This window comes from Microcaecilia unicolor, chromosome 3 (assembly GCF_901765095.1).
Source record: "Microcaecilia unicolor chromosome 3, aMicUni1.1, whole genome shotgun sequence".
Taxonomy (NCBI): domain Eukaryota; kingdom Metazoa; phylum Chordata; class Amphibia; order Gymnophiona; family Siphonopidae; genus Microcaecilia; species Microcaecilia unicolor.
Window position 1 is genome coordinate 181229823 of NC_044033.1, and position 23897 is coordinate 181253719.

The following is a 23897-nucleotide window of genomic DNA, read 5'->3' on the forward strand; positions in this document are numbered from 1 at the left end:
CTTCATCCATCGCATAATTAAACTCTGGAATTCGTTGCCGGAGAACGTGGTGAAAACAGTTAGCTTGGCAGAGTTTAAAAAGGGGTTAGATGGTTTCCTAAAGGACAAATCCATAAACCGCTACTAAATGGACTTGTGAAAAATCCACAATTCCAGGAATAACATGTATAGAATATTTGTACATTTGGGAAGCTTGCCAGGTGTCCTTGACCTGCTGTCGTGGACAGGATGCTGGGCTCGATGGACCCTTGGTCTTTTCCCAGTGTGGCATTACTTATGTACTTATGAAAGGAGACTTGAAAGAACGAGGCTATTGAGGTCCCGTTGGAGTTTGAAAACAACTTATGTTTAAACTAGGAAAAAAGGCCTGTTTCGTACACAAATGAAACGGGCGCTAGCAAGGTTTTCCTCGGAGTGTGTCTGTTTGAGAGAGTGTGTGAGTGACTGTGTGAGAGAGAGAGAGAGTGAATGTGTGAGTGTGTGTGTGTGACAAAGAGAGAGTGAGACTGGGTGCGAGTGTGTCTGTGAGAGAGTGTGTGTCTGTGAGAATGAAATGTGTGCCAGGGCCCCCCCTCCCTCCCAGTTACAGGGTTGCCCCCTCCCTCCCTCCCAGGTACAGGGTCGTCCCTCCCCCTCCCTCCCAGTTCCAAGGTTTTTCTCCCCCCTCCCTGACAGGGTCGTCCCCCTCCCCCCACTCCATCCCAGTTCCAGGGTCCCCCTCCCCCATCCCTCCCAGTTCCAGGGTCCCCCATCCCCCCTCCCTCCCTCCCAGTTCCAGGGCCTCCCTACCTCCCAGTTCCAGGGTCTCCCTCCCCCCTCCCTCAGTCACCTTTGGGGGCATACCCTTACTGCAAGGTCCCTGCCTCTGACAGGATTCTGTGCTCTCTGCTTGGCTCTCTCATTCTCTCCTCACTTTAAAAAAAAAATCCGTGAACCATAAAATTTATTTTAAACAAAGAATTTGCGGAGAGTTAGGGAGTTCCTGTCTGTCTGACTGCTGCTGTTCTTTGGCTCTGGCTGTTAGTGCTGCACTGCAGGGGGGATCAGCTGGTAAGTGCGGCTTTGATTTTCTATTTTTGTAGCGGCATGGCGGTTCGGGAGGGAGTTGGTCGGGGAGGAGGGGGAGGTCCGAAGTCGGACAGGAGAGGGAGGTCTGTGGCAGTGTGCATTGGGGAGGAGAGTGGATGAGGGGGGCTATGGCCGGGGTCCAGTGGCATCTCGGGAGGGGGTGTCGAGTATGTGTATGTGAGGTGGGTTTACCGGCAGTGTTCACGGTGGTTGTGTGGCATTCACGTTCGGGTACGCTGTTTGGGCTGTTTTTTCAGTCCGTTGGTGTGCCTCGTGCTGTTTTCATGTGGTTGGTCAGTGTCGCTGGTGACCTACCAGGAAGTACTGAGGTCAATTCATGAGATGGAGAGCACGAATGTCTCAAGGTTTAAGTGCCACGCAGTCAGCTTCAGAACGTTGGGGGTGCTTTTTTATTATATAGGATATGTTTTATTGAAGAGACAAACACAGCACGTCTAGTAACACTTTAAACTACACAACTTTCCTCTTCAGTTATTTTTATATTTTTTCCCCATGTTACCCTCTTCCCTCTACCTCCCCTCCCTCCCCTCCTTCCCCTCCCTTGTCCCTCCTATCCCCCACCCCTTCCCTTTCCTCCCCTCCGTCCCCCTACCCAACATCCAGCTCCTTAGATCCTCCACGTCATTCATTCACATTCAACCTTATTTAAATGTTCATTAACTGCCCTCTGGCCGCAGGTGTCAGTGTCATCCAAAAGGGACCCCATCTGTGTTGGAAAGTTCTGTCTTTTATTGGCCTTTGTATGTTCTGTTACATTCTTTCAATTCTCATCAAGTGAATCATCTGTCCTCTCCAGTGTTGTATAGAAGGGCCTGCTGAGTCGAGCCAGGCTACTAGTTCCCCCTCTACGCATCCCATCCTTCTCTTCTCCATCTCTCCTTTATTATAACCCTCCTTACCCCTTTTTCCCCAACTTATACTATCCTATCCTGTCTACCCTATTTTATCCTAATCATACATTATCAAGCTCAACTTATCATACATTATCAAGCTCAACTTTATAATGTTTCACTACCGTTTTGAAATTTCTATTATAAGACTTTGTATTTCGAATTACTATGTAAGCCGCATTGAGCCTGCATTGTGTGGGAAAGCGCGGGGGTACAAATGTAATAAATAAATAAATAATAGTATTGTCTTTTTCGCCTCCATAATAGCGATCACAAAAGCTTTACACCCTTTGGGTATTGTTTGTATTAAGGTTGGTTGTCCAAATAACAATCTCGCTCCACAGCGCCAGGTTAGTGTCCATAACACAGAGGTCTGCTTGATCACTATTGTCCAAAATTTCCTGATTTTTGGGCATGTCCAGAACATGTGTCCCAGAGTTGCTCCGTCCCCTCCGCACTTCGGGCATGCACCGTCCGGGGAGAGCCCCATATGGAACGCCCTTCTGGGCAGAATATATGCTCGTACTGCAAATTTGTATTGCATTTCCCAGTATGTTGCTAATCCTGTGATCCTTCTGATTCCCTTTAGGTATTCACGCACCTCTGCTTCAGTGATCTTTGTTTGTATCTCTGCACTCCATGCTCTCGCTACGGCCGCTGTGTTCAGCTCCTCTGCCATGTCTTTAAGATGTCTATGATAGAACTTCAGGGGCACTTTCTGCTGCGCTCCCAACGACAGAGCAGACCCCAGCTCCTCCTGTACATCTTCCGTCAATGCTTCTCTGGGCAGGCTAACTACATAATGCTTCAGTTGGTAATAGTGATACCAGTCCGTTGAATGCAGTGAGAATTGAGTTTGCAGCTCCGCCCATGGCTTAATCTGCCCTTCTGTATCCAACACATGTAGTAGGTACTCCACCCCCCTTTTTTTTCCATCTGTGAAATGCATTTTGTATCCTTCCAGGAGGAAAATCCGGGTTTCCACAAATGGGCAAATATGGCGTTATTTGAGTTGAGAATCAATCACCAGCACAGCCATCACCATGTCGCTCTTGCCGTTGGCAGCATCTGAGCTAAGTTCAATAATCTGCCTTCAACTCTACTTCCTTTGTGTAACAGATGGCTTATATGCCTGTCCTTTACGTCGCTCAGCTCTAATTCAGTTGGTGTAAAATATTGTGTTGTTCGGAGCCAATCGTTGAGGTGTCTCATCCCACAGGCGATCATCATGTATCTCATGTTTAGTAATCCCAGGCCTCCATATTCCACTGACACCTGCAGCGCTGACAGAGCTATTCTTGGCTTTTCCCCCCCACCATAAAAATTTTTGAAGCATCTGATTTAACTTGTGTCCGTCATTCCTAGTCATGTACAGTGGTATTGTCTGAAACACATACAGCCATCTGAGCACTATCACCATGTTGAACAAGGCTATTCTACCTAAGAGGGACAAGGGAAATCCCTGCCATATTTGTAGCCTGACCCTAGTGCCATCCATCAACCCTTTCACAAGCTTGTGAGATCTCGGGGGATTCTGATTCCCAGGTATTTGAGAGTGTCTGTTTCCCACGTTATGTTCAGTGCCATTTTCTGCTGTATATTATCTCCCTCTGAGACCTGCATTGCTCGTGATTTTTTTATGTTCAGCATGTAACCCGAGAACGCACTATACCTCTTCACTACCTCTATGATTTTAGGGACGGAGTGTTCTGGGTCCTGGGTTACTACCAACAGGTCATCTGCGAATGCTAGTGCTTTGACTGTTCCCCCTGCTAGTTCTACCCCTGTCACCCCCTCTTCTCTCTTTATGGCTCTCAGTAGCGGTTCCATTGCCAGCACAAACAGAAGGGGTGACAGCGGGCATCCCTGCCTTGTTCCCCGTCTGATTCTAAATGATTCACTCCTTACCCCGTTCACTATAATGGATGCCTTTGGTTTATTATATAAGGCCCGCAGTGCATCATAAAACCACCCCCGAACTCCCATATAGCGGAGGACTCCGAACAGATAGCCCCAGTCTATTTTGTCGAACGCTTTTTCAGCATCTAAGCTTAGGATTAGCGCCGATTTCTCTTCCTGTTGGCAGTTTGCCATGGCTAGTAATAACCTTCTGACATTGCTTCCCGCCTGTCTGTTCCGCACAAATCCTACCTATTCTCCACCTATCAGTTGTGGTAGTATCTGTCCCAGCCGCCCTGCTATGATGCGGGCTAATATTTTGATGTCCCCATTGATCAGTGATATGGGCCTATAAGAATCTGCATTTGTATCTAGCTTCCCTGGTTTGTGTATTAAGGTTATTAGGGCTTCATTCACATGCAGTGGAAACCCTCTTTCATCTATTGCTTGGTCTAGGTATTTACTCAGCGCTCCCAGCCCTGTCTTAGGCAGTGCTTTATAAAACTCCCCAGTGAAACCATCGGGGCCCGGCGCAGAGTTATGGGCCAGCTCCCTAATGGCTCCCTGAAGTTCCTTCCCTGTTATGGGCTGATTTAGCTGTTCTATATCCCTCTGTTGGAGTTGCGGAAATCCCATGGTTGCTAGGTAGCCCTCCAGACTATCTGGGGTCTCCTCAGGTCTTTTGTCATATAGCACCATGAAATAGTTGGTGACGGTCTGCGCTATCTCCTCACTTTTGTATTTGAGTGTTCCTTGTTGATCCCTCACCACCGTTATTACTCTGCTAGTTCTCCCTGTTTTGATCAGCTTTGCCAGAAGTTCCCCAGCTTTGTTCCCAAAGCGCTGCAGTTTGTACTTGTAGTATATTAAGGAACGCATGGTTTGCTTATGTATTAAGGAATTGCTTTTTTAAGTTGTGTTTCTAGATGCAGGATTGCTATGGCTTGCTTTTTCTTACGAGCCTGGACATATGCTATTATGTCCCCCCTGTAACACTGCTTTAGCTGCCTTCCAGTATAGTTTTGGGTTGCTCACATGTTGCTTGTTGAAGCTATCATATTCTGCCCATCTGTTGGCTAAATATTGGGCAAACTCTTTATCTCCGTGCAGGTATCCTGGGTATCTCCACCCCCCTCTAGTTTGATAGAATTCTGGGGCTTCTAATTCCACCCATACCATCACATGGTCTGAGATCTCCGTAGGCCCTATACCCGCGTCCCGTACCCAGGGGAACACCGCTCTATCCACCAATATATAATCAATTCGAGAGAAAGTCCCATGTGCCCTTGAAAGGTGTGTGAAGTCCCTCACTTCCAGATTTAAGGACCTCCAAGGGTCCACCAGGTTCATTGTACGCATGAGTGTAGGCAGCGCTCGGGTCCGAACCCCTCCCTGCGGTGCCATCCTGGGATTAGATGTATCAGATTCTGGATCCACTATCAGATTATAGTCACCTGCTAGTATTAATTTGAGGGAGTGGTATGGCACGCAGTGCTTTATGATCGACTGAAAAAAGGTTGGGGTATAAACATTTGGGCCATATACTAAGACCACCAGAAATTCTCGGTTTTGGAGCCATAAATGGATCAGGACAAATCTACCTTGAGGGTCCCTAGCAATCAGCTCTGCCCTTGCAGCTACTCCTTTCCAGATTAATATTCCTACCCCCTGCTTCCTACCCTCAGCTGAGGCAGAGAACACCTCTCCCACCCAAGTTCTTTTTAGTTTCTGATGCTCTTCCTCCGTAAGCCTAGTCTCTTGCAGACACGCTACCTCTGCCTTGTGTCTTTGTAAGGCGGCTAATATTTTAGACCTCTTTACTGGCGTTGCAATTCCTCCCACATTCCATAAGATAATTCGGGTCCCCTTAGTCATTCCCAACCTTCCCTTCTTTTATCCCTGTTGCTCTATCTTGTTCCTTAGCTGAGTTCCGGGTGCCCAGCTCCACCCGGCCCCTTGCTGTTCTAAATTCCTGCTGTGCATTAAATGTGAATGACCCTTCGACAACTTTATGATCTCTCCCCTATCCCCTCCCTCCGTCCCCCTCCCCCGCTTCTCCCTGTCCCTCTTCCCACTACTATCCCCTTGTGTTCCTTATCTATCCCCTACCTGCCTAGTAGGTGATGCAAGATCTTGTGATTTCAGGCTCCTCCCCCACCCACCCCAGTCCACTCCTCTCCTTCTCCCATTCTCTCACATTCTCTCATTCAAACATTGCCATACTGTCAATCCAGTGGTCACCACTCACAGTCCTTAATTATCCCATTAGCTATTCCCTTCATTGTCCACATTCAATCCCCTATTCTCATAGTTCTCACATCCAGCTTTCTTACATTCCAGCTTACAGTTTGAATAGCATATTCACCCATCTCTGTCCGCTTCTTCAGGGTAGCCTGCTGGGCTTTCCCTGCCCACGTTTATCCATATTAATGTCCTTCAGGCTGGGCCCGTCTGTGCCAGTTAGTGTGCTTCCACTGGCGTCTTGAAATTTCGCCAGGCTCCATCATGCATAATTTTCAGAATCGCTGGGTAAATCAGTTGGAACTTCGTCTTTGCTTCTGCTAAGCTTTTACAAATTGGTGTGAACAGCCTACGTTTCTCTTGTAGTTGTAGTGAATAATCCTGGAAGATCTGTATTTGCGCTCCCTCATAATGCATATTGTTCCATTTCTCTCGGGCCCCTCTCAAGATTTCCGCCTTATGGATGAAGTTATGCACTTTGACCATTACCACTCGTGGCCTTGTCATATTGTCCAGCTTCCTCCCTATTCCATGCACTCTCTCTAAGCAGAAGGGGGCCCAAGCGAATTCCTCCTTCATCCACCTTTCCAGATCGTCTAATAGGCAGTTCTGTGCTTTTATCTGCTGCTGTAGTTTAGCAAGCTGGTCCGCCATTTCTTTGCTCACGTCTTCTGCCTCCGACAGTCTGTGCTCTATTTCTCCCATTCGTCGCACCGTTTCGTCCATCAAACCTTCCAAGTTGGTAATTTGAGACGAGAGTTGTTTTAATTGTGGCTCCATCGCCATTTTCACTGCCTCTATCGGTTGTTGCACTTGGGGCGCTGAGAACAACAGCGAAGATTTGGCTGGGCTCGCCACCATCTTAGGTTCCGCGGCCCCTCGGGTCTTGCCTTGCTCCTTTTTCGTTGTTTTCCCTGGCATCCCCGTTACGTTCCGCACCACAAACTCATACATATAATGTGGGACTAACACGCCAGGTTTCTTTGTCACTTTTGGGCTGCTTTTCTTCCGGGATCGAGGCGAACGGGGGAGGGCTGCCTGGAGAAGAGATCACTTGCGTCCTCTCTCCTCAGTCCATCACGTGATCCCCCATTGAAAACAACTTAAAGATAAGAGACTATTACAGATAACAGGGTTAAGATAGCATTGTTTATGTATAGGAAGGATTTCTGTGGCAGTAAACTGTTGGATTAACTCACAAGGTGTATTCAGTGTAATAATATAGTTATGTGATGTATGGTATGAATGTATGATGTGTGAGGCAGGGAGGATAAGGGAGATTTTACTGATTTGTTAATTTAAGATGGCATAAGTAATAAATAAATGTTATACAGTTAAAACAATTCAGACAAGTTACTGAGATTAGTTAATATATACTGTAGCTTTTTGAAGAAATTACTCACAAGGGTAGAACATAATGAATATGCATGAGACAAAATTTCATGCCTGTTACCTCCATTATATGCAAATTCCCCTCATGTCCACTCATTAGGAATATCCTGAAAACCCAACTGGCTGGTGGCTCTCCAAGAAAGGTTTGAGAACCACTGCCCTAAAGCAGCCTTCAGGTAGGTTTGGGAGGGGGGCTTCTTCAGTTCAGGGAGGGGGGGAAGGAGGCAGGAAGTGTGAGCTCCTTTAATTTGGGAAGAGGGTAGTAGCAGAGAAGAGAGGGATGGTGTGGGGGTTGTTCCCTATAGGGGGCTAGGCTGGTTTCAGTTTTGGCCAAAACTCATAGCTGATTTCAAAAAGGCCTTTAAGGTGGTTGGACTGGATGCTGCAGCCTTTGGTACGCATTCCTTCCACAGGCAGAATTGGAAGCTGCCTGAGGTGGGTTTCCATAGTCCATCATCCAGCAGACTGGCAGATGGAAATCAGCAGCATATATATCAAATTGCCAGGATAAACAGGGCCCCTGCTCCCCTTATGCAAATAATATTTCTGTGTATGTTTTCCTGCAGGCATGACACCAGTGAATGTGGTATGGTCACTCTTATGTGGGGCAAGTAAGTCAAAGATCTTGACTTCCCACCACAATTTAACCTGCGTATCGTAGAACTTAATCTGGCTAAGCTTGTGATTCAGGATTATGATGTCACACGGATGCTCTGTGCTAAAAGACTTGTTCCCTATCTTGCGTCAGAAAAGGGTAATGCCAGTAACTCATCTAAGAAACAGGACAGACATTCCCTGGACACTCAGGATGTTTGGATAAAGATGTTCCTGGAGAGGCCTTAAGGTTTGGTGTCTAAGGATAGTGTAGGGGTGAGTTTTGAACAGATATATAATTCTAACAATTGTTGTGGAGCCTATCTGACAGACATGATGAGCTGTTTGGATCAGCAAATGGGCTTTCCATGATATTTGCTGGTTAGCAGTGTTAATTGTTTGAAAATAAGGGCCTGACCTGGAATGAGGTTGGGCACAGGGACCAAGACTATCTCAAGATATTGGCAAACACACCTTCAGAGGCAGCAATGCACTGGGGCAAGACAGGGCATAGAAATGTGACGCCTCTAAAACATCAGCAATTTCCATGCGCCTGAGAACATTGGAGGGAACTGTATTGAGGGAGCTCTAGAGGGAGCTGTGGAGTGAGGTGGCAGCATAGAGTGGTGGAGTGACTGCCGTGTGCATCTGGATTCAACTGTCATAAATTGGATGTAGGCTCACTGTATTAGGTCACTGGTTAATGTAACAGCTGGCACTAAGGCTGAGTCTGCTGTGGTAACAGCATTCATGTGTAGATGCCCTTAATGTGCTTGGTACTGGCCTGCTTACTCCTGCATCTATGCAGAGAAAGGGGGAAAACACAGGATAGCTTAAAAAAGGAAGGACATCAAACTATGTGAAACTCACATCTGGATATCCTGCCCTTATGCCCCTTAGCTCAGTCACCTCCTGCTATCTATCCTTTCCCTGGGGTGGTCCCCTCACTCCTGTGACTCCTCTCCCTCTGAAGAAAACCCCGGCTTTTATAAATAAACATTGAAAGACATTGGGCCTGATATTCAGCTGGCGGGAGGCAGCCCGCATAAATCCCGTGGTTGGCGCTGATCTTGGATATTCAATACCAGGACATTTCTGGTGACCAGCATTGAATATCTGTTTTTTTTTTTTTTAATCTGGCTCTAACTTAACCGGCTAGGTGAATATTCAACGCTGGCTGGTTAAGTTAATAACAGGCAAAGATAGGACTGCTATTTATGTGGTCTGATTTGCCCGCTAAGCTGGCCAGTGCTTGAATATTCACAGATAGCTGGCTATATTGTGTGATATAGCCGATTAGCCTCTAAGCACTAATCGTGAATATTCAGAGGAAATAACTGGCTATCTCCTGCAGAATATTAGTGGTTAGCTGGCTAAATGCTATTTAACCGTCCAGGAGCCATTTAAATAGTGTTTAGCAGGTTTAAAAGAGGCTCAGAAAGAGTAAATCTTTAGAGCCTGGTCCAAAACCTCAGCATTGGTATCAGCATCGGGTGCGTTAGTCAGCAGGGCTGCGAGGCCTGTCTCAGACATTGGGTGTGGACGTGCATCAAGTGGGTCTCCACCTGCCTCAATGCCGACCGCTGTGCAGGGCCCCCGGGACTGGTCAGCATCGGATCCAACCCTGAGGCAACATGGGGATTTGATGCTATCCTCATCGGCATCGAAGAGCATTGATGACTGGCATTGAGTGATGGCCAAGAAGCATCAGCTTTGATCCCCTTTGACGCACAGTGCCAGGAGTTCTGGGGCACCGGGGGATTCAGTCCCCGAGAAGTGTCAGTGCTGAGAAGACTGGTCCCCTTCCATACAAAAGGTGCCAATGCATGGGTCTCCACACAGTGAGGACCAAGCACCAGGGCCACCGAGAGGGGGGGCAGGGGGTACAAAATCCCCTGAGCCCGGGCCTCCAAGGGGGCCCGGCGCCAGGGTCTCTCTCTCCCTCTCCTGCTCCTAGGCTGCCGGCGCTGCAGTCCCTGGTCTCACCTGCCCGCCCTTGGCTCCGTCGATAGCCCCCCTCCGTCCGCCACCTTGACCAGGCCCCCTGCATTCAAATCAGCAGCACCTCACCTCCATGTGAAGACGGCAGATCGCCTCCCTTCGGGCCCTCCCTCACTGTGCCTGCTAGAGGCTATCTCTTAATGCTGTAGTACAAAGTTCAAGTTGCTTTTTTTATATTTTTATTCTACCTATCACTAACCTACAATTCCTTCTTTAAACCCCAATCTTTAAGTTCCCAAAGCACAAAGCAAAATAATGTTCACGTACCAGAGAAATGTCCTCTTCTCTCAGAACGTCTCAGAAAGTTCAGTGGAACCTGTGAAACTAGGGGGACTGCTTCAAACAGGCCCTTTCAAGCTAACTCAGTAATCAGGTTGCCCAGTAACCAAAGAATAGAAAATAACTATCTTTGAGAACAAGATTTGAGCCTTCCTTCTATCCATTTAAAGTTCTTTGGCTGTTAATTTTCTACCTGTAGAAAAAGTTTCAGTTTAAAACTATGGGAAAAGTGTCTACTTCTAGAGAAAAGTTTTGTTTAATACTATAGGAAAAGGGTTTTACACTATGGAAACTAGTTAATAATGCTTGCTTTCCTCTCTCTCTCTCTCTCTCTCTCTCTCTCTCTCTCTCTCCCCCCCCCCCCCCCCCCCCATACTAAACTAGATCCTGCAGTGCCTGCTAGAGGTTATCTGTTAATGTTGTGGTACAAAGTTCAAGTTTTAAAACTATAAGCATATAGGAACAGACTCAAAGACCTAAACATGGAGGAGTGACCTAGTGGTTAGAGCGCCAGTCTTGACATCCAGAGGTGCACAGTTCAAATCCCACTACTGCTCCTTGTGATCTTGGGCAAATCACTTAACTCTCCATTGCCTCAGGTACAAGCTTAGATTGTGAGCTCTCCAGGGAGAGAGAAATATCCAGTGTACCTGAATGTAACTCCCCTTGAGCTACCACTGAAAAGGTATAAGCAAATCTACATAAAATATATTTTGGAAGAGAGAGGAAATATGACACAGACATTTAAATATCTCTGAAGTATAAATGTATAGGAGGAAGCTCTGGAACCAGGATGAGGCTGAAAGAAAGACTCTAAGGAAATATATATTTTCAGAAAGGATGGTAGATGCGTGATACGGCCTCCCAATGGATGTGGTGAAAATCAGGATGCTATTTGAATTCAAGAAAGTATGGGATAAGCACAGAGGATCTCTGAGGGAGAGGAAGGGACTGTAGAACTTAGCAGTTGATGTGGATAGGCAGACTGGATGAGTCATAAGCTGCCCGATATTCAGTGCTATTTAACTGGCCAGGAATGGCTCCTGGCCTGTTAAATAGCGCATAACCAGCTATCTGTCAATATTCAGCAATAGATAGCTGGTTATCTCCCACTGAATATTCCCAGTCAGCGTTTAATGGATAACTGGCTATATTGCACGATATAGTCGGCTATCCATGAATATTCAGCACATCACCAGCTAAGTTTGGCAGTCAAACTGAACCGCTGAAATAGCAGGCCTATCTTTGGTTGGTTTAAACTTAACCAGGTAGCACTGAATATTGACTTGGCCGGTTATGTTTAAACCGGTCAAAAATAAACCAGATATTCAATGCTGGTCACCAGAAATGACCTGGCATTGAATATCCAGGCTCATCACCAACCACTGGAGGCAGCCCAGCTAACTCCCAAGGTCTAAATGTTGGCTCCATGGTCTATATCTGCTGTCATTTTGTATGCTTCTATATTTGTTAAATTTTCAGAGGGTTGTTTTTTAACCCGGGGACAATTTTTAAACCCCTTATGTATGAATATTTCAGAATACATTTGAAAGTAATCTGGGATGAAAAAGGGGAACATGGGCAGAATGAATATGCAGTAACAAATCATATGTTTTGCTTATATAAACTTGTTATGAATGGATTGTCCACTGATGTTTTTACTTTTCAGAATGGATGTTTTTAGCTTGCTGTGCTTTCCTGTCAAACAAATGGAGTTCTTATATGTTATTTTAAATTTTGATATTTTATTGTTTAAGATGTAAACCATTCTGGTTTGTGTATGCAATAAGAAGAGGTATAGAAAATAAATAAACGATAAACTATTTCTTTCCACCACTTCATTGGGTGAGAAGGAATTTTAAAAACTGAAATAGGATTTGAAAAATCACCCCTGGCTTGCTTGCTCCTGACGTGAAGCTAGGTGACTTCCCTTACCAATCTAAAGGAATATAAGATGGGAGAGTGTGGGTCATACACTGACTGGGTTTTATGCTTTTTCTGGCAGGGGAGGAAAAACATCCCAATGTGGTTTTGGCTATTTGCCCTCATAGGGTTCTACTTCCTGTTCCGCTGGTACTGGTACAGACAGACACTCCAGAACCTCACAGATAAATATGTGTTCATCACTGGCTGTGACTCAGGCTTTGGAAACCTGCTGGCCCGTCAACTGGATGGACGGGGTCTGCGGGTGCTGGCGGCTTGTCTAACACAGCGAGGGGAAGAGCAGCTGAAGGAAGCCACATCCCAGAGACTGCAAACAATAATCCTGGATGTCACTGACAGTGAGAATGTCACTGCTGCAGCCAACTGGGTGAAGCAGCAAGTGCGAGACAGAGGTACTGGCTTTGCTATGTTCCAAACTTTATGTTAATATTGACAGTAAATGCCAATAAAGTTTAAATGTAGCTGTGCTAAAGATCCCAAAGATAATGCTAACTGTAAAAGATCACTTAATCTTCTACAAACCTCTTATAGTTCATAGTAGAACCATGCAATCTTCTACAAAGTCTCTTCTGTTTTACAGAACAATTTTAACTACACATTCTTTCTTCAATTGTGACGTTTGTGAGCCCTTGGCCCAGAGGTGGCTGCGTGAGAATCACTCAACCACCTCTGGGTAGACCGAGTCCCCTCAGGACTAAGAGTACTCCCAAGAACTGGACTGGACCACAAGTAGAGATGAACTGAGGCAGCTTTTTTTTTTTTAATATTTAAATTTGTTTATTAGTTTCATTCAATACAAAGATATCATATTTGATAAGATACAGCCATATCACATATTTACAAAAGAAAATCTTTCCAAATAATAATAATAGTAACCTTAGTTGCATATAGTCCACAAAATCAATTGGGGATTCAAGATAGTTTGAGAAGAAAACCAATGGAAGTTTGGACACTAAACATTTATAGACCTTAAAATTGGTAGGAGGTTACCCCTTAATTATACAACCTTTCTTTATATGGACTTAACCCTTTTCACCTTGTGCATCAAGGAGCGTACGTAATTGGTCAGGCTCAAAGAAAATGTATCTTTTTTCATTCAAAGTCAACATACATTTACATGGAAAACGTAGTTGAAACTTTGCCTTTATAGCCAAAGAGTCTTGTTTCATCTCTAGAAATTTCTTTCTCCTCTGTTGAGACCAACGAGATATATCCGAAAAAAATTGAAATTTTAGCACCCTTAAATCCTGGGTGTATATTTTTATAGTCTCAACAGAGTTTCTTTGTCTTGTAAAAAAACAAATGATACAATTAGAGTAGCTCTAGTCTCAATAACTTCATTCGATTGTTCCAGGATATTTGTTAGGTCCAATAGTTCAAGAGTCTTATCTGAAGTTCCTGGAGCATTCTTATTAGATCTTGGCAAAGTTTTTAGGTAATATATTCCCTGTGTAGGTGGAAGGGCTTGATCTGAATACTTATACACCTCCTTCAGAAATTTTACAAACATATCTCTAGGTGTAGTAAATTGGTCTTTTGGAAAATTTAAAACACGCAGGTTCAAATTTCTTGAAAGATTTTCTAAATTTTCTATCTTACGATGTATTGCCATTCTATCTCCAGAGATTTGTGCTTGTTGTTCTTGTAGTTTAGCATTTGTAGTCTCAAGTTTAGTTTGTTTCACTAAGAGTCCTTCCATCTTGTCTTTTAAGTTCTTAATTTGAGAGGAATTATTTAAAGATACATTACAAACCTTGTGCATAGCTTCTAGGGCCGTCCATATAGAATCCAAAGACACCTTTTGGGGTTTAATTATGGTTGGATCGCTAAAGAGCAGAGAAAAGCTTCTTGTGGAGTCACAATCCCAGTCGCGTCCTCCGTTATTCCCCTAGTTGCCATCTCCTGTGTACTTTGGTTGCCCGCAGCCTGCTCTGATGGTATCACGAGTTCCGCTCCTTCCGACGGGGTTCGCCACCCCTTCGAGCTTCCTGCTTCGGGCCTCGGAACAGAAACCCCGTCGAGTTGCGGAGGCGGCGGGGTCAAAGGTCCTAGCGGGCTGAGCGAAAGATCGCTCTCCTGGACGAGGCTCTTCCCGGCCTCGTCTACGGAAACACCCTGAGTTGGGGTCGACACCAAAAAAGAGGACATCAGCAGCTGTCCAGGTAAGGAAGGGATCTGCTTAGGGAGAGGAGGTCCTCTAAGTTTATTCTTCCTTTTCGGCATGGTTATGAGGAAAAAGGGAAATCACCACAATTATTTCGGAGCAGCCGACGTCCGCATCCTGCCATGACTGAGGCAGCTTTATTAGTAGCAAAAAACACAAGGCTAAAAGGGTAGCCAAATGGCACAGAAAGGAAAACAGGCAGCCTAGTTATACAGCCTAACCTAGCTGAAGCAAGGCAAACATAAAGCATAAAATAAGGTAAAATGGAACAGCCTACCTGTATGGGGAAATCAAACACAAGCAGCCTAGCTAGCTGCACATCTCAGTACTAGCAGAGCAATGCAAACATATGGCATACAGTAGAACACAATACACTAGGCAAAGGGCCCACCCTAGCGGGTCAAAGACAAACAGGCAATACTTGGCTGACAGAGGAAACACCGCTAGTGATTAAGGAAAGAGTTCATTCTGTCAGTACACTCAGATGAGCCACTGATCAACTGTAGCAAGCTCCCTCAAAACCAGAGTGGAGCAGAAGCAAAACAATGGAAAAAGAAAAAGTCTCTTAAGGACCTGCCCCGCAGGTAGAGAAAAGAGCGAGTCACACCACTCACTAAAGACAAGGGATGTCACCTAAGACAGGCCAACGGTCACTAAAGCGCGTGAGCCAAATGCTCCCAATAAAGCAACAAAGCCCGAGCTGACGCTCCCAAGGCAAGAAAGATGAAGAAGCCAAACCTGAGCTGATGCTCCCAAGGCAGAAGACTCAACGGCCCCACACAGCACTCAAGGGCCAGGAACAGCCCACATGGATCCCTCCGCGCTCCAAGAACCATTCCCGCATCCAGAGATCCCTTGAGATGTGGCCTCAGCTGCTGCACCTGCAGCACTCCCCGTCATCCAGCCCACACAGTCCCAAGCACAGCACAAAACCACTCGCTGCATACAGTGACCAAGGACTCATGGTGGGCGACTGGAATCTCAGCGGGAGGCTCTGGACTCACAGGCTTGGTAGCATAAGATGAAAGCTGTAGGCAAAGCTTTTACTCCTCAGGACTACCAAGCTTGAAAGCAGGCTTCACAGGAACACAGCATAAGGAGAAAGCTGTAGCAAAGCTTTACCTCTCAGGACTACCAGGCAGGGCCGTGCCTAGGGTCTCTGGCGCCCCCCTGCAGACCGTCAGTTGGCGCCCCCCTGCAGACTATCAGTTGGCTGGCGCACGTTCGCGGCGCCCCCCCCCCCCCCCCCCGGACCTTCCCCAGCGCTTTAAATTTACCTCTCTCCGCCTCCGACGTCTGCGCAGCGTCAGTGAAAGCGCTGCCTGTCTGACGTCTCTCCACCAGCCTTCCCTTCGCTCGTTCGTTCCCTCTGTATCCCGCCTTCTTCTGACGTCATTTCCTTGAGGGCGGGACACAGAGGGAACGTACGAGCGAAGGGAAGGCTGGTGGAGAGACATCAGACAAGCAGCGCTTTCACTGACGCTGCGCAGACATCGGAGGCGGAGCGAGGTAAATTTAAAGCGCCAGGGAATCGGGGATGGAGCAGAGGAGTAAGGTTTTTTTTTTAATACGGCGCGGCGCCCTTGAAGGCAGGTGCCCCCCTGCGGCGCTTACCGCGCTTACCGTTTTGGCACGGCCCTGCTATCAGGCTTGGAGGCAGACTTCCACTGGAACACAGCATAAGGAGAAAGCTGTAGCAAAGCTTCAGGCCACAAACTCACCAAGAAACGGACGTTGGAACTAGCAGAGCCCAGGCAGGCCTGGGCCCATTCAAGGATAATTGCCAGAACAGTGAGCACACTCAGAAGTCAGCTTCTTAGTGCTGATGACATCACTAGCTTGCCTCCACCACTCTACAGTGACCCCACAGGTCACTGACTGGAACTGCAGGTGATTTTAGAAGGAGGAACAGGGCACTGGCGAGCAAGGCACGGACGTCAGCGACGACAACCGTGACATCAATCAATTTAAAATAAAACTTTTATCGCTTCCATTTTTTCATAACAATGCACTTGCAAATCCCAGTGCTATTCCCCAGAGATGCCAAGAGTGGCCCATCCCAAAGAGAGAGATTCATCACAAATGAGAATGAAAGCCAATGAGAGGTTTTCTAGCAGTATATCTAGGGTATAAATGTGGAAAGATCTGCATGTTTTGCTTTCTAAATGCTGCTGAGGCTCTAGGGCAATGGTTCTCTGTTTCCACTACTAGCCACCATGTTGGATGGGGGTCACATGATGGGAAGTGACATCAAACGTCCCCCGACATCGCCCCTTCACAGCCATGGAGGAATATGGGCAGCTTAACCTTTTTTCTCACAGGAAAGAAAATAGGCATTTTAACCTTCGGAATTTTCCTTTCAAAGGGATCTGGTTTTTTTCACAGCTTGAGGCAGCAGGCAGCAGACACAAAGCTGTTTTAAGATTAACTTTCACAATAAACCATGGGGGGGGGGGGGTCTAACCCATCAGGCTTTCAATACATGCTGACTTTCACTGTTTGCAACTTTGGCTTCTCTTCTTTAAAGTGGACTTCTCCCCTCCCCTCCTCTCAGCTTTTCAGAAAGCACACTGTTCTTTGTCTGTGTGATATCAATCGGTCTGCAGTCTCTCCCAAACCCATTCCCTTTTCTGTATATAAGATCAGAGCCTGGCAATATGGATCAGCGGCATATAGTCCTGCACAACAGGCAGAGAAAAAACTGCAGACCCACACATTTTATACTGTTTGCGAAGGCGGTAGAACGAGAGGGCATGAAATGAGATTGAAGGGGGGCAGACTCAAGAAGAATATCAGGAAGTATTTTTTCACGGAGAGGGTGGTGGATGCTTGGAATGCCCTCCCGCGGGAGGTGGTGGAGATGAAAACGGTAACGGAATTCAAACATGCGTGGGATAAACATAAAGGAATCCTGTGCAGAAGAAAGGGATCCTCAGGAGCTTAGCCTAGAATGGGTGGCAGAGCTGGTGGTTGGGAGGCGGGGCTAGTGCTGGGCAGACTTATACGGTCTGTGCTGGGGCTGGTGGTTGGGAGGCGGGACTAGTGCTGGGCAGACTTATACGGTCTGTGCCAGAGCCGGTGGTGGGTGGCAGGGATAGTGCCGGGCAGACTTATACGGTCTGTGCCAGAGCTGGTGGTTGGGAGGCGGGAATAGGGCTGGCCAGACTTATACGGTCTGTGCACTGAAGAGGACAGTACAAATAAAAAAGTAGCACATATGAATTTATCTTCTTGGGCAGACTGGATGGACCGTGCAGGTCTTTTTCTGCCGTCATCTACTATGTTATTATGTTACTATGACTGTTTTACAAAAGGTGCTGGTTAACATCAGGCTGTACCCTGCTCCTCCTCAACATACGTGTCATGTACCTCTGACCTTCCCAACCTAGGGAAGATCACGTGAATGAAAATGTATATTTTATTGACAGGGAAAGTTACAGATAAGCAAAGTTTTTCTTTTTACATGAAAATAGTGGCAGAACAATGCTTTATTAAGAAGAATACATTTTTTTTTTTTAAAGCTAGGCACGGTCAAGTGAAATGTATGGTCCCAAACAATGTTTTATACAGGGTGTGTTTTGATTTAACATTCAAAAGAAAGAAAAAAAAGAAACAGCTTTTTTATATTGCTGTTTGCAGGTTTGGCTGTTTAAAAAAAGCTAGTGATAAAACAGCTGCTGTTTCTTCCTAATGCTAAGATCAATCAGCCTGTAGCCTTTTAAACAAAGAAGACTAGTCCACCACAGCACCTCCTTCTCCCCAGCCATCCCCTATAACCAGGGAAGTGCTGGTAAATTTTTAACAACAGGCTCTTTCTTCGGACGTAGCCAGCTCTACAGTTGGAAGAGCCAGGGTGGCGTGGGGGGGGGGGGGGGGCAACACTTGCCTCTTCTTCCTCCCTCCCTTCCTGCGGGCACACTAGGCATACCTTTGCTGGCAGCCAATAAATGGACTGCCACCACTCCCAAAGTCTTGCTCTGAGCAGCATGCTGAAACTTCTCCCACATGCTGGAGAAGTCCCAGCCTGCTGCTCAGAGCTGGGAGCAGCAGCAGTCTATTTACTTGGCTGGCAGGGCTCAGCATCCCCACCAGCAAAGTAAAAGAGAATTCAGCAGGGGGCCCAAGCCCACATTTTGGGAGTCAGTTGTTAAAGTACCCATGGAGGGCCCTACTTTAACAACCGGCTCCCAAAATTCTTAAAAACTTAACAACTGGCTCTTGTGAGCCTGTGAGAGCCTGCTCCAGCACACCACTGCCTATAACCCCCTTCTTCTCCCTAGCCATCCACCACTGCCCCTCCTTCTCCCTTGCCATCCCCATAGTCCCCTCCTTCCTTCTAACCATCCCTCTCAGCCCATCCTTTTCCCTAGCCATCTCCCACAGTCCCCCTCTTGCCTAGTTTACCAGTGGTCTAATCTTGTCTTGGTTCAGGAAGGAATCATTAATGTTGTATCTATTCCACCCCCACCCCCATCATTTAGAAAAGTCGGCTCCTATAAATTGCTTGCTTTTTTTTCCCCCTCCAGGGCTCTGGGGTCTAGTGAACAATGCTGGGATTGCTGTCCCTTTTGCCCCTAATGAATGGCTGACAAAAGATGACTTCATGAAGATACTGAATGTGAACCTACTGGGGCTGATCGAAGTAACCCTCAGTTTGCTCCCCTTGATCAGAAAAGCCAAGGGCAGGATTGTCAACATTTCCAGTGTAGCAGGGAGGATAAGTTTCCTTGGAGGTGGCTACAACATTTCTAAATACGGAGTGGAGGCTTTCTCAGACAGTCTCAGGTGAACAGAGTAGAAACATCTTTTACTTTTCATGGATATTTTGAGGAGTAGATTGAATTTTGAGATGATGATTTCTTGTTCCAATAAATGTGAATCAATAAAAAGAGAAGCTGGAAAAGGGAGCTGCCCTAAGGGCTAGACTACTAAAAATACACTATCTTGTTAGTATATAACAAATAGTAAAATGCAAGGAGACCTATTAACTAATAACATACATTAGTCTAAGGATATACTTCTTGACAAAAAGAGTGATGGATGTATGGAACAGCCTCCTGTTAGAGGTGGTGGAGATTATAGGAACCAACTTTTCATAATGATTGGGGGTGCAAAACCCAATGGAAATTAATCTTCCCTAGACACAGTCAAGGAGTTTGATCAATATTGGGGGTGCTCAAGCACCCTCAGAGCTGGCTCCAATGGTGGAGATCAAGACTGTATCTGAATTCAAGAAATTATGGGGCAAACCCATAGGATCTCTAAGAGAAAGGAAAATATAGTGGATGGTATGGATGGCAGACTGGATAGGCATACGGGGCCGATATTCAACTGGTGGGAGGCAGCCCACATAAATGCCACGTTCGGCGCTAACCCGAATATTCAATGCTAGGCCATTTCTGGTGACCGATGTTGAATATCCTTCTTCATTTTTGGCCACTGGTTAAGCCAATATTCAGCGCTAACTGGTTAAGTTTCTAGCGGTTAAAAATAGGACTGCTATGTACACGATCCTATTTAATTGCTTAACCCAGCTGTTTTGCTTGAGCAGTACAGCCTGCTCAATCACTAACACAGACTCCTTCAGATATTACTGTGGATTCTTTTGGATTCGTATTAGGTAAATGAGACTTTTATTAGAGGTTCACTTCAAACGGAGAGTGTTTAAGTCATTATTGTCTAAGATAAACAATGATTAAGAAATATACATATCTATATAGTTGAAGCAATAATAAAGACATATAATACAATATATATATATATATCTATATATATATATATATATATATACATACACATACACAAGCAACAAAACCCATTTTGCGAAAAATGAAACCGGCCCTAGGAAGGCTCTCGTGTAAGTGATTTCTCCTCTCTCCCCTGCCCTCCCCTCCATGTCCAGCGATTCACCCCTCCCCTCCCATCTCATCCCATCCATGTCCAGTGATTCTCCTCTGCCCTGCCCTCCCCTGCCCTCTCATCCCATCCCATTCATGTCCAGCGATTCTCCTCTGCCCTGCCCTCCCATCCCATCTATGTCCAGCGATTCTCCTCTGCTCTGCCCTCCCATCCCATCTATGTCCAGCAATTATCCTTTGCCCTGCCCTCTCCTCCCATCCCATCCGTGTCCCGCAATTCTCCCCTCCCCGGCCCTCCCCTCCCATCCCATCCATGTTCAGCGATTCTCCTCTGCCCTGCCCTCCCCTCCCATCCATATCCAGCAATTCTCCTCTGCCCTCCCCTCCCATCCCATCCATGGCCAGTGATTCTCATCTAAGCGATTTTTCCTCTGTCCCCTGCCCTGCCCTCCTCTCCATGTCGAGCGAGTCTTCCCTTCAATCCCATCCCATCCCAGCGATTCCCCTCTCCTCCCATCCAATCCATGTCCAGTGAGGCACCCCAGCCCCCACCTGCCTCCGTTTTAAGCACCAAAGGTCGAGTTGAACCCCAGCCCTCACCTGCCTGTTCTCTCCCACAACAGCCCTCTTGTCCTTCCTGTCGCCCTGCCTTTAAACCGTTCATGTTACCTCAGGTCACAGCAGCAGCAGGCTTGGCTCACGTTGCCTCCAGCCTTCCCTTCCCTCTCAGTATCCCGCCCTCCTCTGACATCATGCCATCTTTCCACAAGGGCGGGATACTGAGAGGGAAGGGAACGCTGGAGGCAAGCTGAGGTAAGCTCATTAGCATACGGTTACAAACCCAGCCATCCAGGGAGGCAGATTGACCAATTATTATAAAGAGATATATATACATCACATCACTGGTCATACATCACTACATCCAGGCTTCTTCATCAACTGAGGAAGCCCCTTTTCAGCGAAGCTAGGAGTCTCTTTACCAAGAAATGCAGTCCCTACGCAGTACGTCTACTCACAGGTGAGCTTCAAAGCATCCTGCAAAGAGGCCTCCCTTTTTATTAGGCTTAGAACTCATTTTCAGAGCTAAGGAAGATTACAGAATGTGCTTGAGAATGTGTTTACATGTTCTCTGGTCAGATGAACAAAACATTGGCCAGGTGTCATATCTCCTGACTTAGAAACATGCCTCTCACTTTCCCACACATACCAAATCATTTTCACATAAACAGAATTACTTTTAATGAGAGAGTACACTATCAGTCATACAGACAGAGCTTGAAAAACAATCTTCCAAAACGTTTCCATTTCACCAGCACTGAATAGCGATGCTAACTGACCACAAGAGGTCACGTCAGCCATTTTACAGAGGCACTGCAAGGGGCAGAAGCAAGGGAGCTGTGCTCCTGCCCCTAACGACTCCGCTGGACTACCAGGGATGTAGGTTGGGGGGAGGCAGAGGGGGTCTTGCACGGGGGTCTTAATGTGGGCTGGGGTAGGGAAGGAGAGAAAGAGGGGACATTGTTGGGGCACAGAAGGGGGCTCAGGGGCTTTTATTTTTAGAATAAAAAATGTTATGCGGGTGCCAGCTCGAAATTCAGAGCTGGCACCTGCATAGCTAAGCACCCTTATTTAGGACAGCTCTTGAGCAGTCCTAAATGAAGCCACTTGGCTATGCGGTTGCCACCCCAAGCTCTGCCCCTGACCTGCTCACTTTTGGTTTGGGTGGTCTCAGAGGATATTCAGTGGCACTGTCCGGTTAAATGCCACTGAATATCCCCGGTTAGGTGGCAGGAAGCCATTTAAGTGGGTAAGGCTCCGGCTGCTTTAAGTTGCTTTGAATATCGGCCTCACAGAGTAGAGAGATTACATGCATTGTACAAAGTGAAAACAAAATACTATAAATAGTATAGGGCAATGCTTCTCACCCCTCTCCTACAGGCACACTGGATTGTCACTGTGAATATACAATCAGTGTCCAATATATGCAAATTATTCTCATGTATATTCATTACGTAGCCCTGAAAATATGACTTGCTAGGTGTGCCTCCTGGCGAGGTCTGAGAAGCACTGACATAGCGCACAGTTTGCACTGTTTTTAATAGGACGACTTCTAGGAGTTGTAACTATCTGTTGCAGGGGCGTATCTGGAATCCGGCGGTAGGGGGGGCCAGAGCCAGAGAGGGGGGGCACATTTTTGCCTCCCTCCCCCCCCCCCCCCCCCCGCCGCCGCCGCCGCCTCCTCTCTCCACCCCCTCCCCGCCGTCAACCCTCCCCCGCTGCTTACTTTTGCTGGCGCCGAGGTCCGACCCGCAATCGCCGTTTTTCGTCTTCCTCCGTGGCCATGCTTCCAGGAAGTAACGCTGCAGTGCTGATTCGTTGAATCCAGTTCGACGTCTGACGTCAGACGCCGAACTGGATTCAACGAATCAGCACTGCAGCGTTACTTCCTGGAAGCATGGCCACGGAGGAAGACGAAAAACGGCGATTGCGGGTCGGACCTCGGCGCCAGCAAAAGTAAGCAGCGGGGGAGGGTTGACGGCGGGGAGGGGGGCCAGGGCGACATCTGCGGGGGCCCAGGCCCCTGTGGCCCCACGCAGATACGCCCCTGATCTGTTGTTAGCTGTTCAGTCTGTTAAGGGTGTATGGTTTAAACTGTTTTCTCTAAATCTTTCGTTTTTGCTGCAGGTCAGTATTGGAATAAACTTCCTTTTGAGCATCGCTCATTAAATAATTATTTTTTGTTCCGGAAAACCCTAAAAACGTATTTGTTTGCCAAGCCCTGAAGGTTTTAGTATTACTATGTTAAGTTTTTAATTTGTTTTTTTATCTGTAATTTCTGATAGTTGTTATCAGTCTTATTTCTTATTTTTTTTGTGCAATTTGTAACTCATTTTGAATCTACTTAAGATCGTTGGCAAGTAATAAATCCCTGTTAACATAACATACCTGTATGATACTGACTTTTGTTAAAACCTAGCAGAAGTATGTCCAAGGTCCGTAGCACCTTTTTGAACATTATTTCCTCAATTCTATTCACTGTCATTCACGTCATAGGCTCTGCAATCATTACATTTTTCTGCCAGCTTTGATAGCATAATATATTTTTCCCTGTACGAAAGACTAGATAGCCCTACCTCTTCCCTCAAGTCTAAGTCTCTCAGGCAGTTTTTTGAGAAAATTTATCTGCTAGTCACTGTTAATAATGGGGTCCCTTGTACCACCCTAGGATTATCACTGTCTTTCCACTCTCACTCCAGTGTCCCAAATATCCACTACTCAGTATTGTGGAGTGTTGAAAGACTAGTGGTGTTTAGTATTTTTACTACCTCCCTAAACTATAATATGTAATATAACAGCTTTAGAGAGATAAAATACAAGGCTACACACATGAGAAAGCAATGTTAAAAATTGTATTACTTACCAAGAGAAAATTACAATTACAAATGCTAGTTTCTCATGTGGTCTGCCACTGTCTCTCCAATGTACTGCTCTGGTACAGCGGTTTTTATACCTTTTGTGTTAAGCAATGCTTCACATTACTTTAGC

General features: G+C 46.4%; 1 protein-coding gene across 5 annotated transcripts in view; it reads left to right on the forward strand.

Annotated features, from left to right (window-relative positions):
- Positions 1 to 842: 842 nt before the first annotated feature.
- LOC115465871 (retinol dehydrogenase 7-like) overlaps positions 843 to 23897 on the forward strand; it is a 45099-nt gene continuing 22044 nt past the window's right edge. For 2 of the 5 annotated variants that reach the window (XM_030196673.1, XM_030196674.1), the window contains exons 1-4: positions 843 to 1050; positions 8078 to 8122; positions 12391 to 12721; positions 19020 to 19278. In XM_030196673.1, coding sequence (XP_030052533.1) covers positions 8093 to 8122; positions 12391 to 12721; positions 19020 to 19278 — 620 coding nt within the window. In that variant the 5' untranslated portion in view covers positions 843 to 1050; positions 8078 to 8092. Of the gene's footprint in view, positions 1051 to 2816; positions 2890 to 7665; positions 7688 to 8077; positions 8123 to 12390; positions 12722 to 19019; positions 19279 to 23897 lie in introns of those variants that run through there. The other 3 variants (XM_030196675.1, XM_030196676.1, XM_030196677.1) reach the window with 3 other exon arrangements.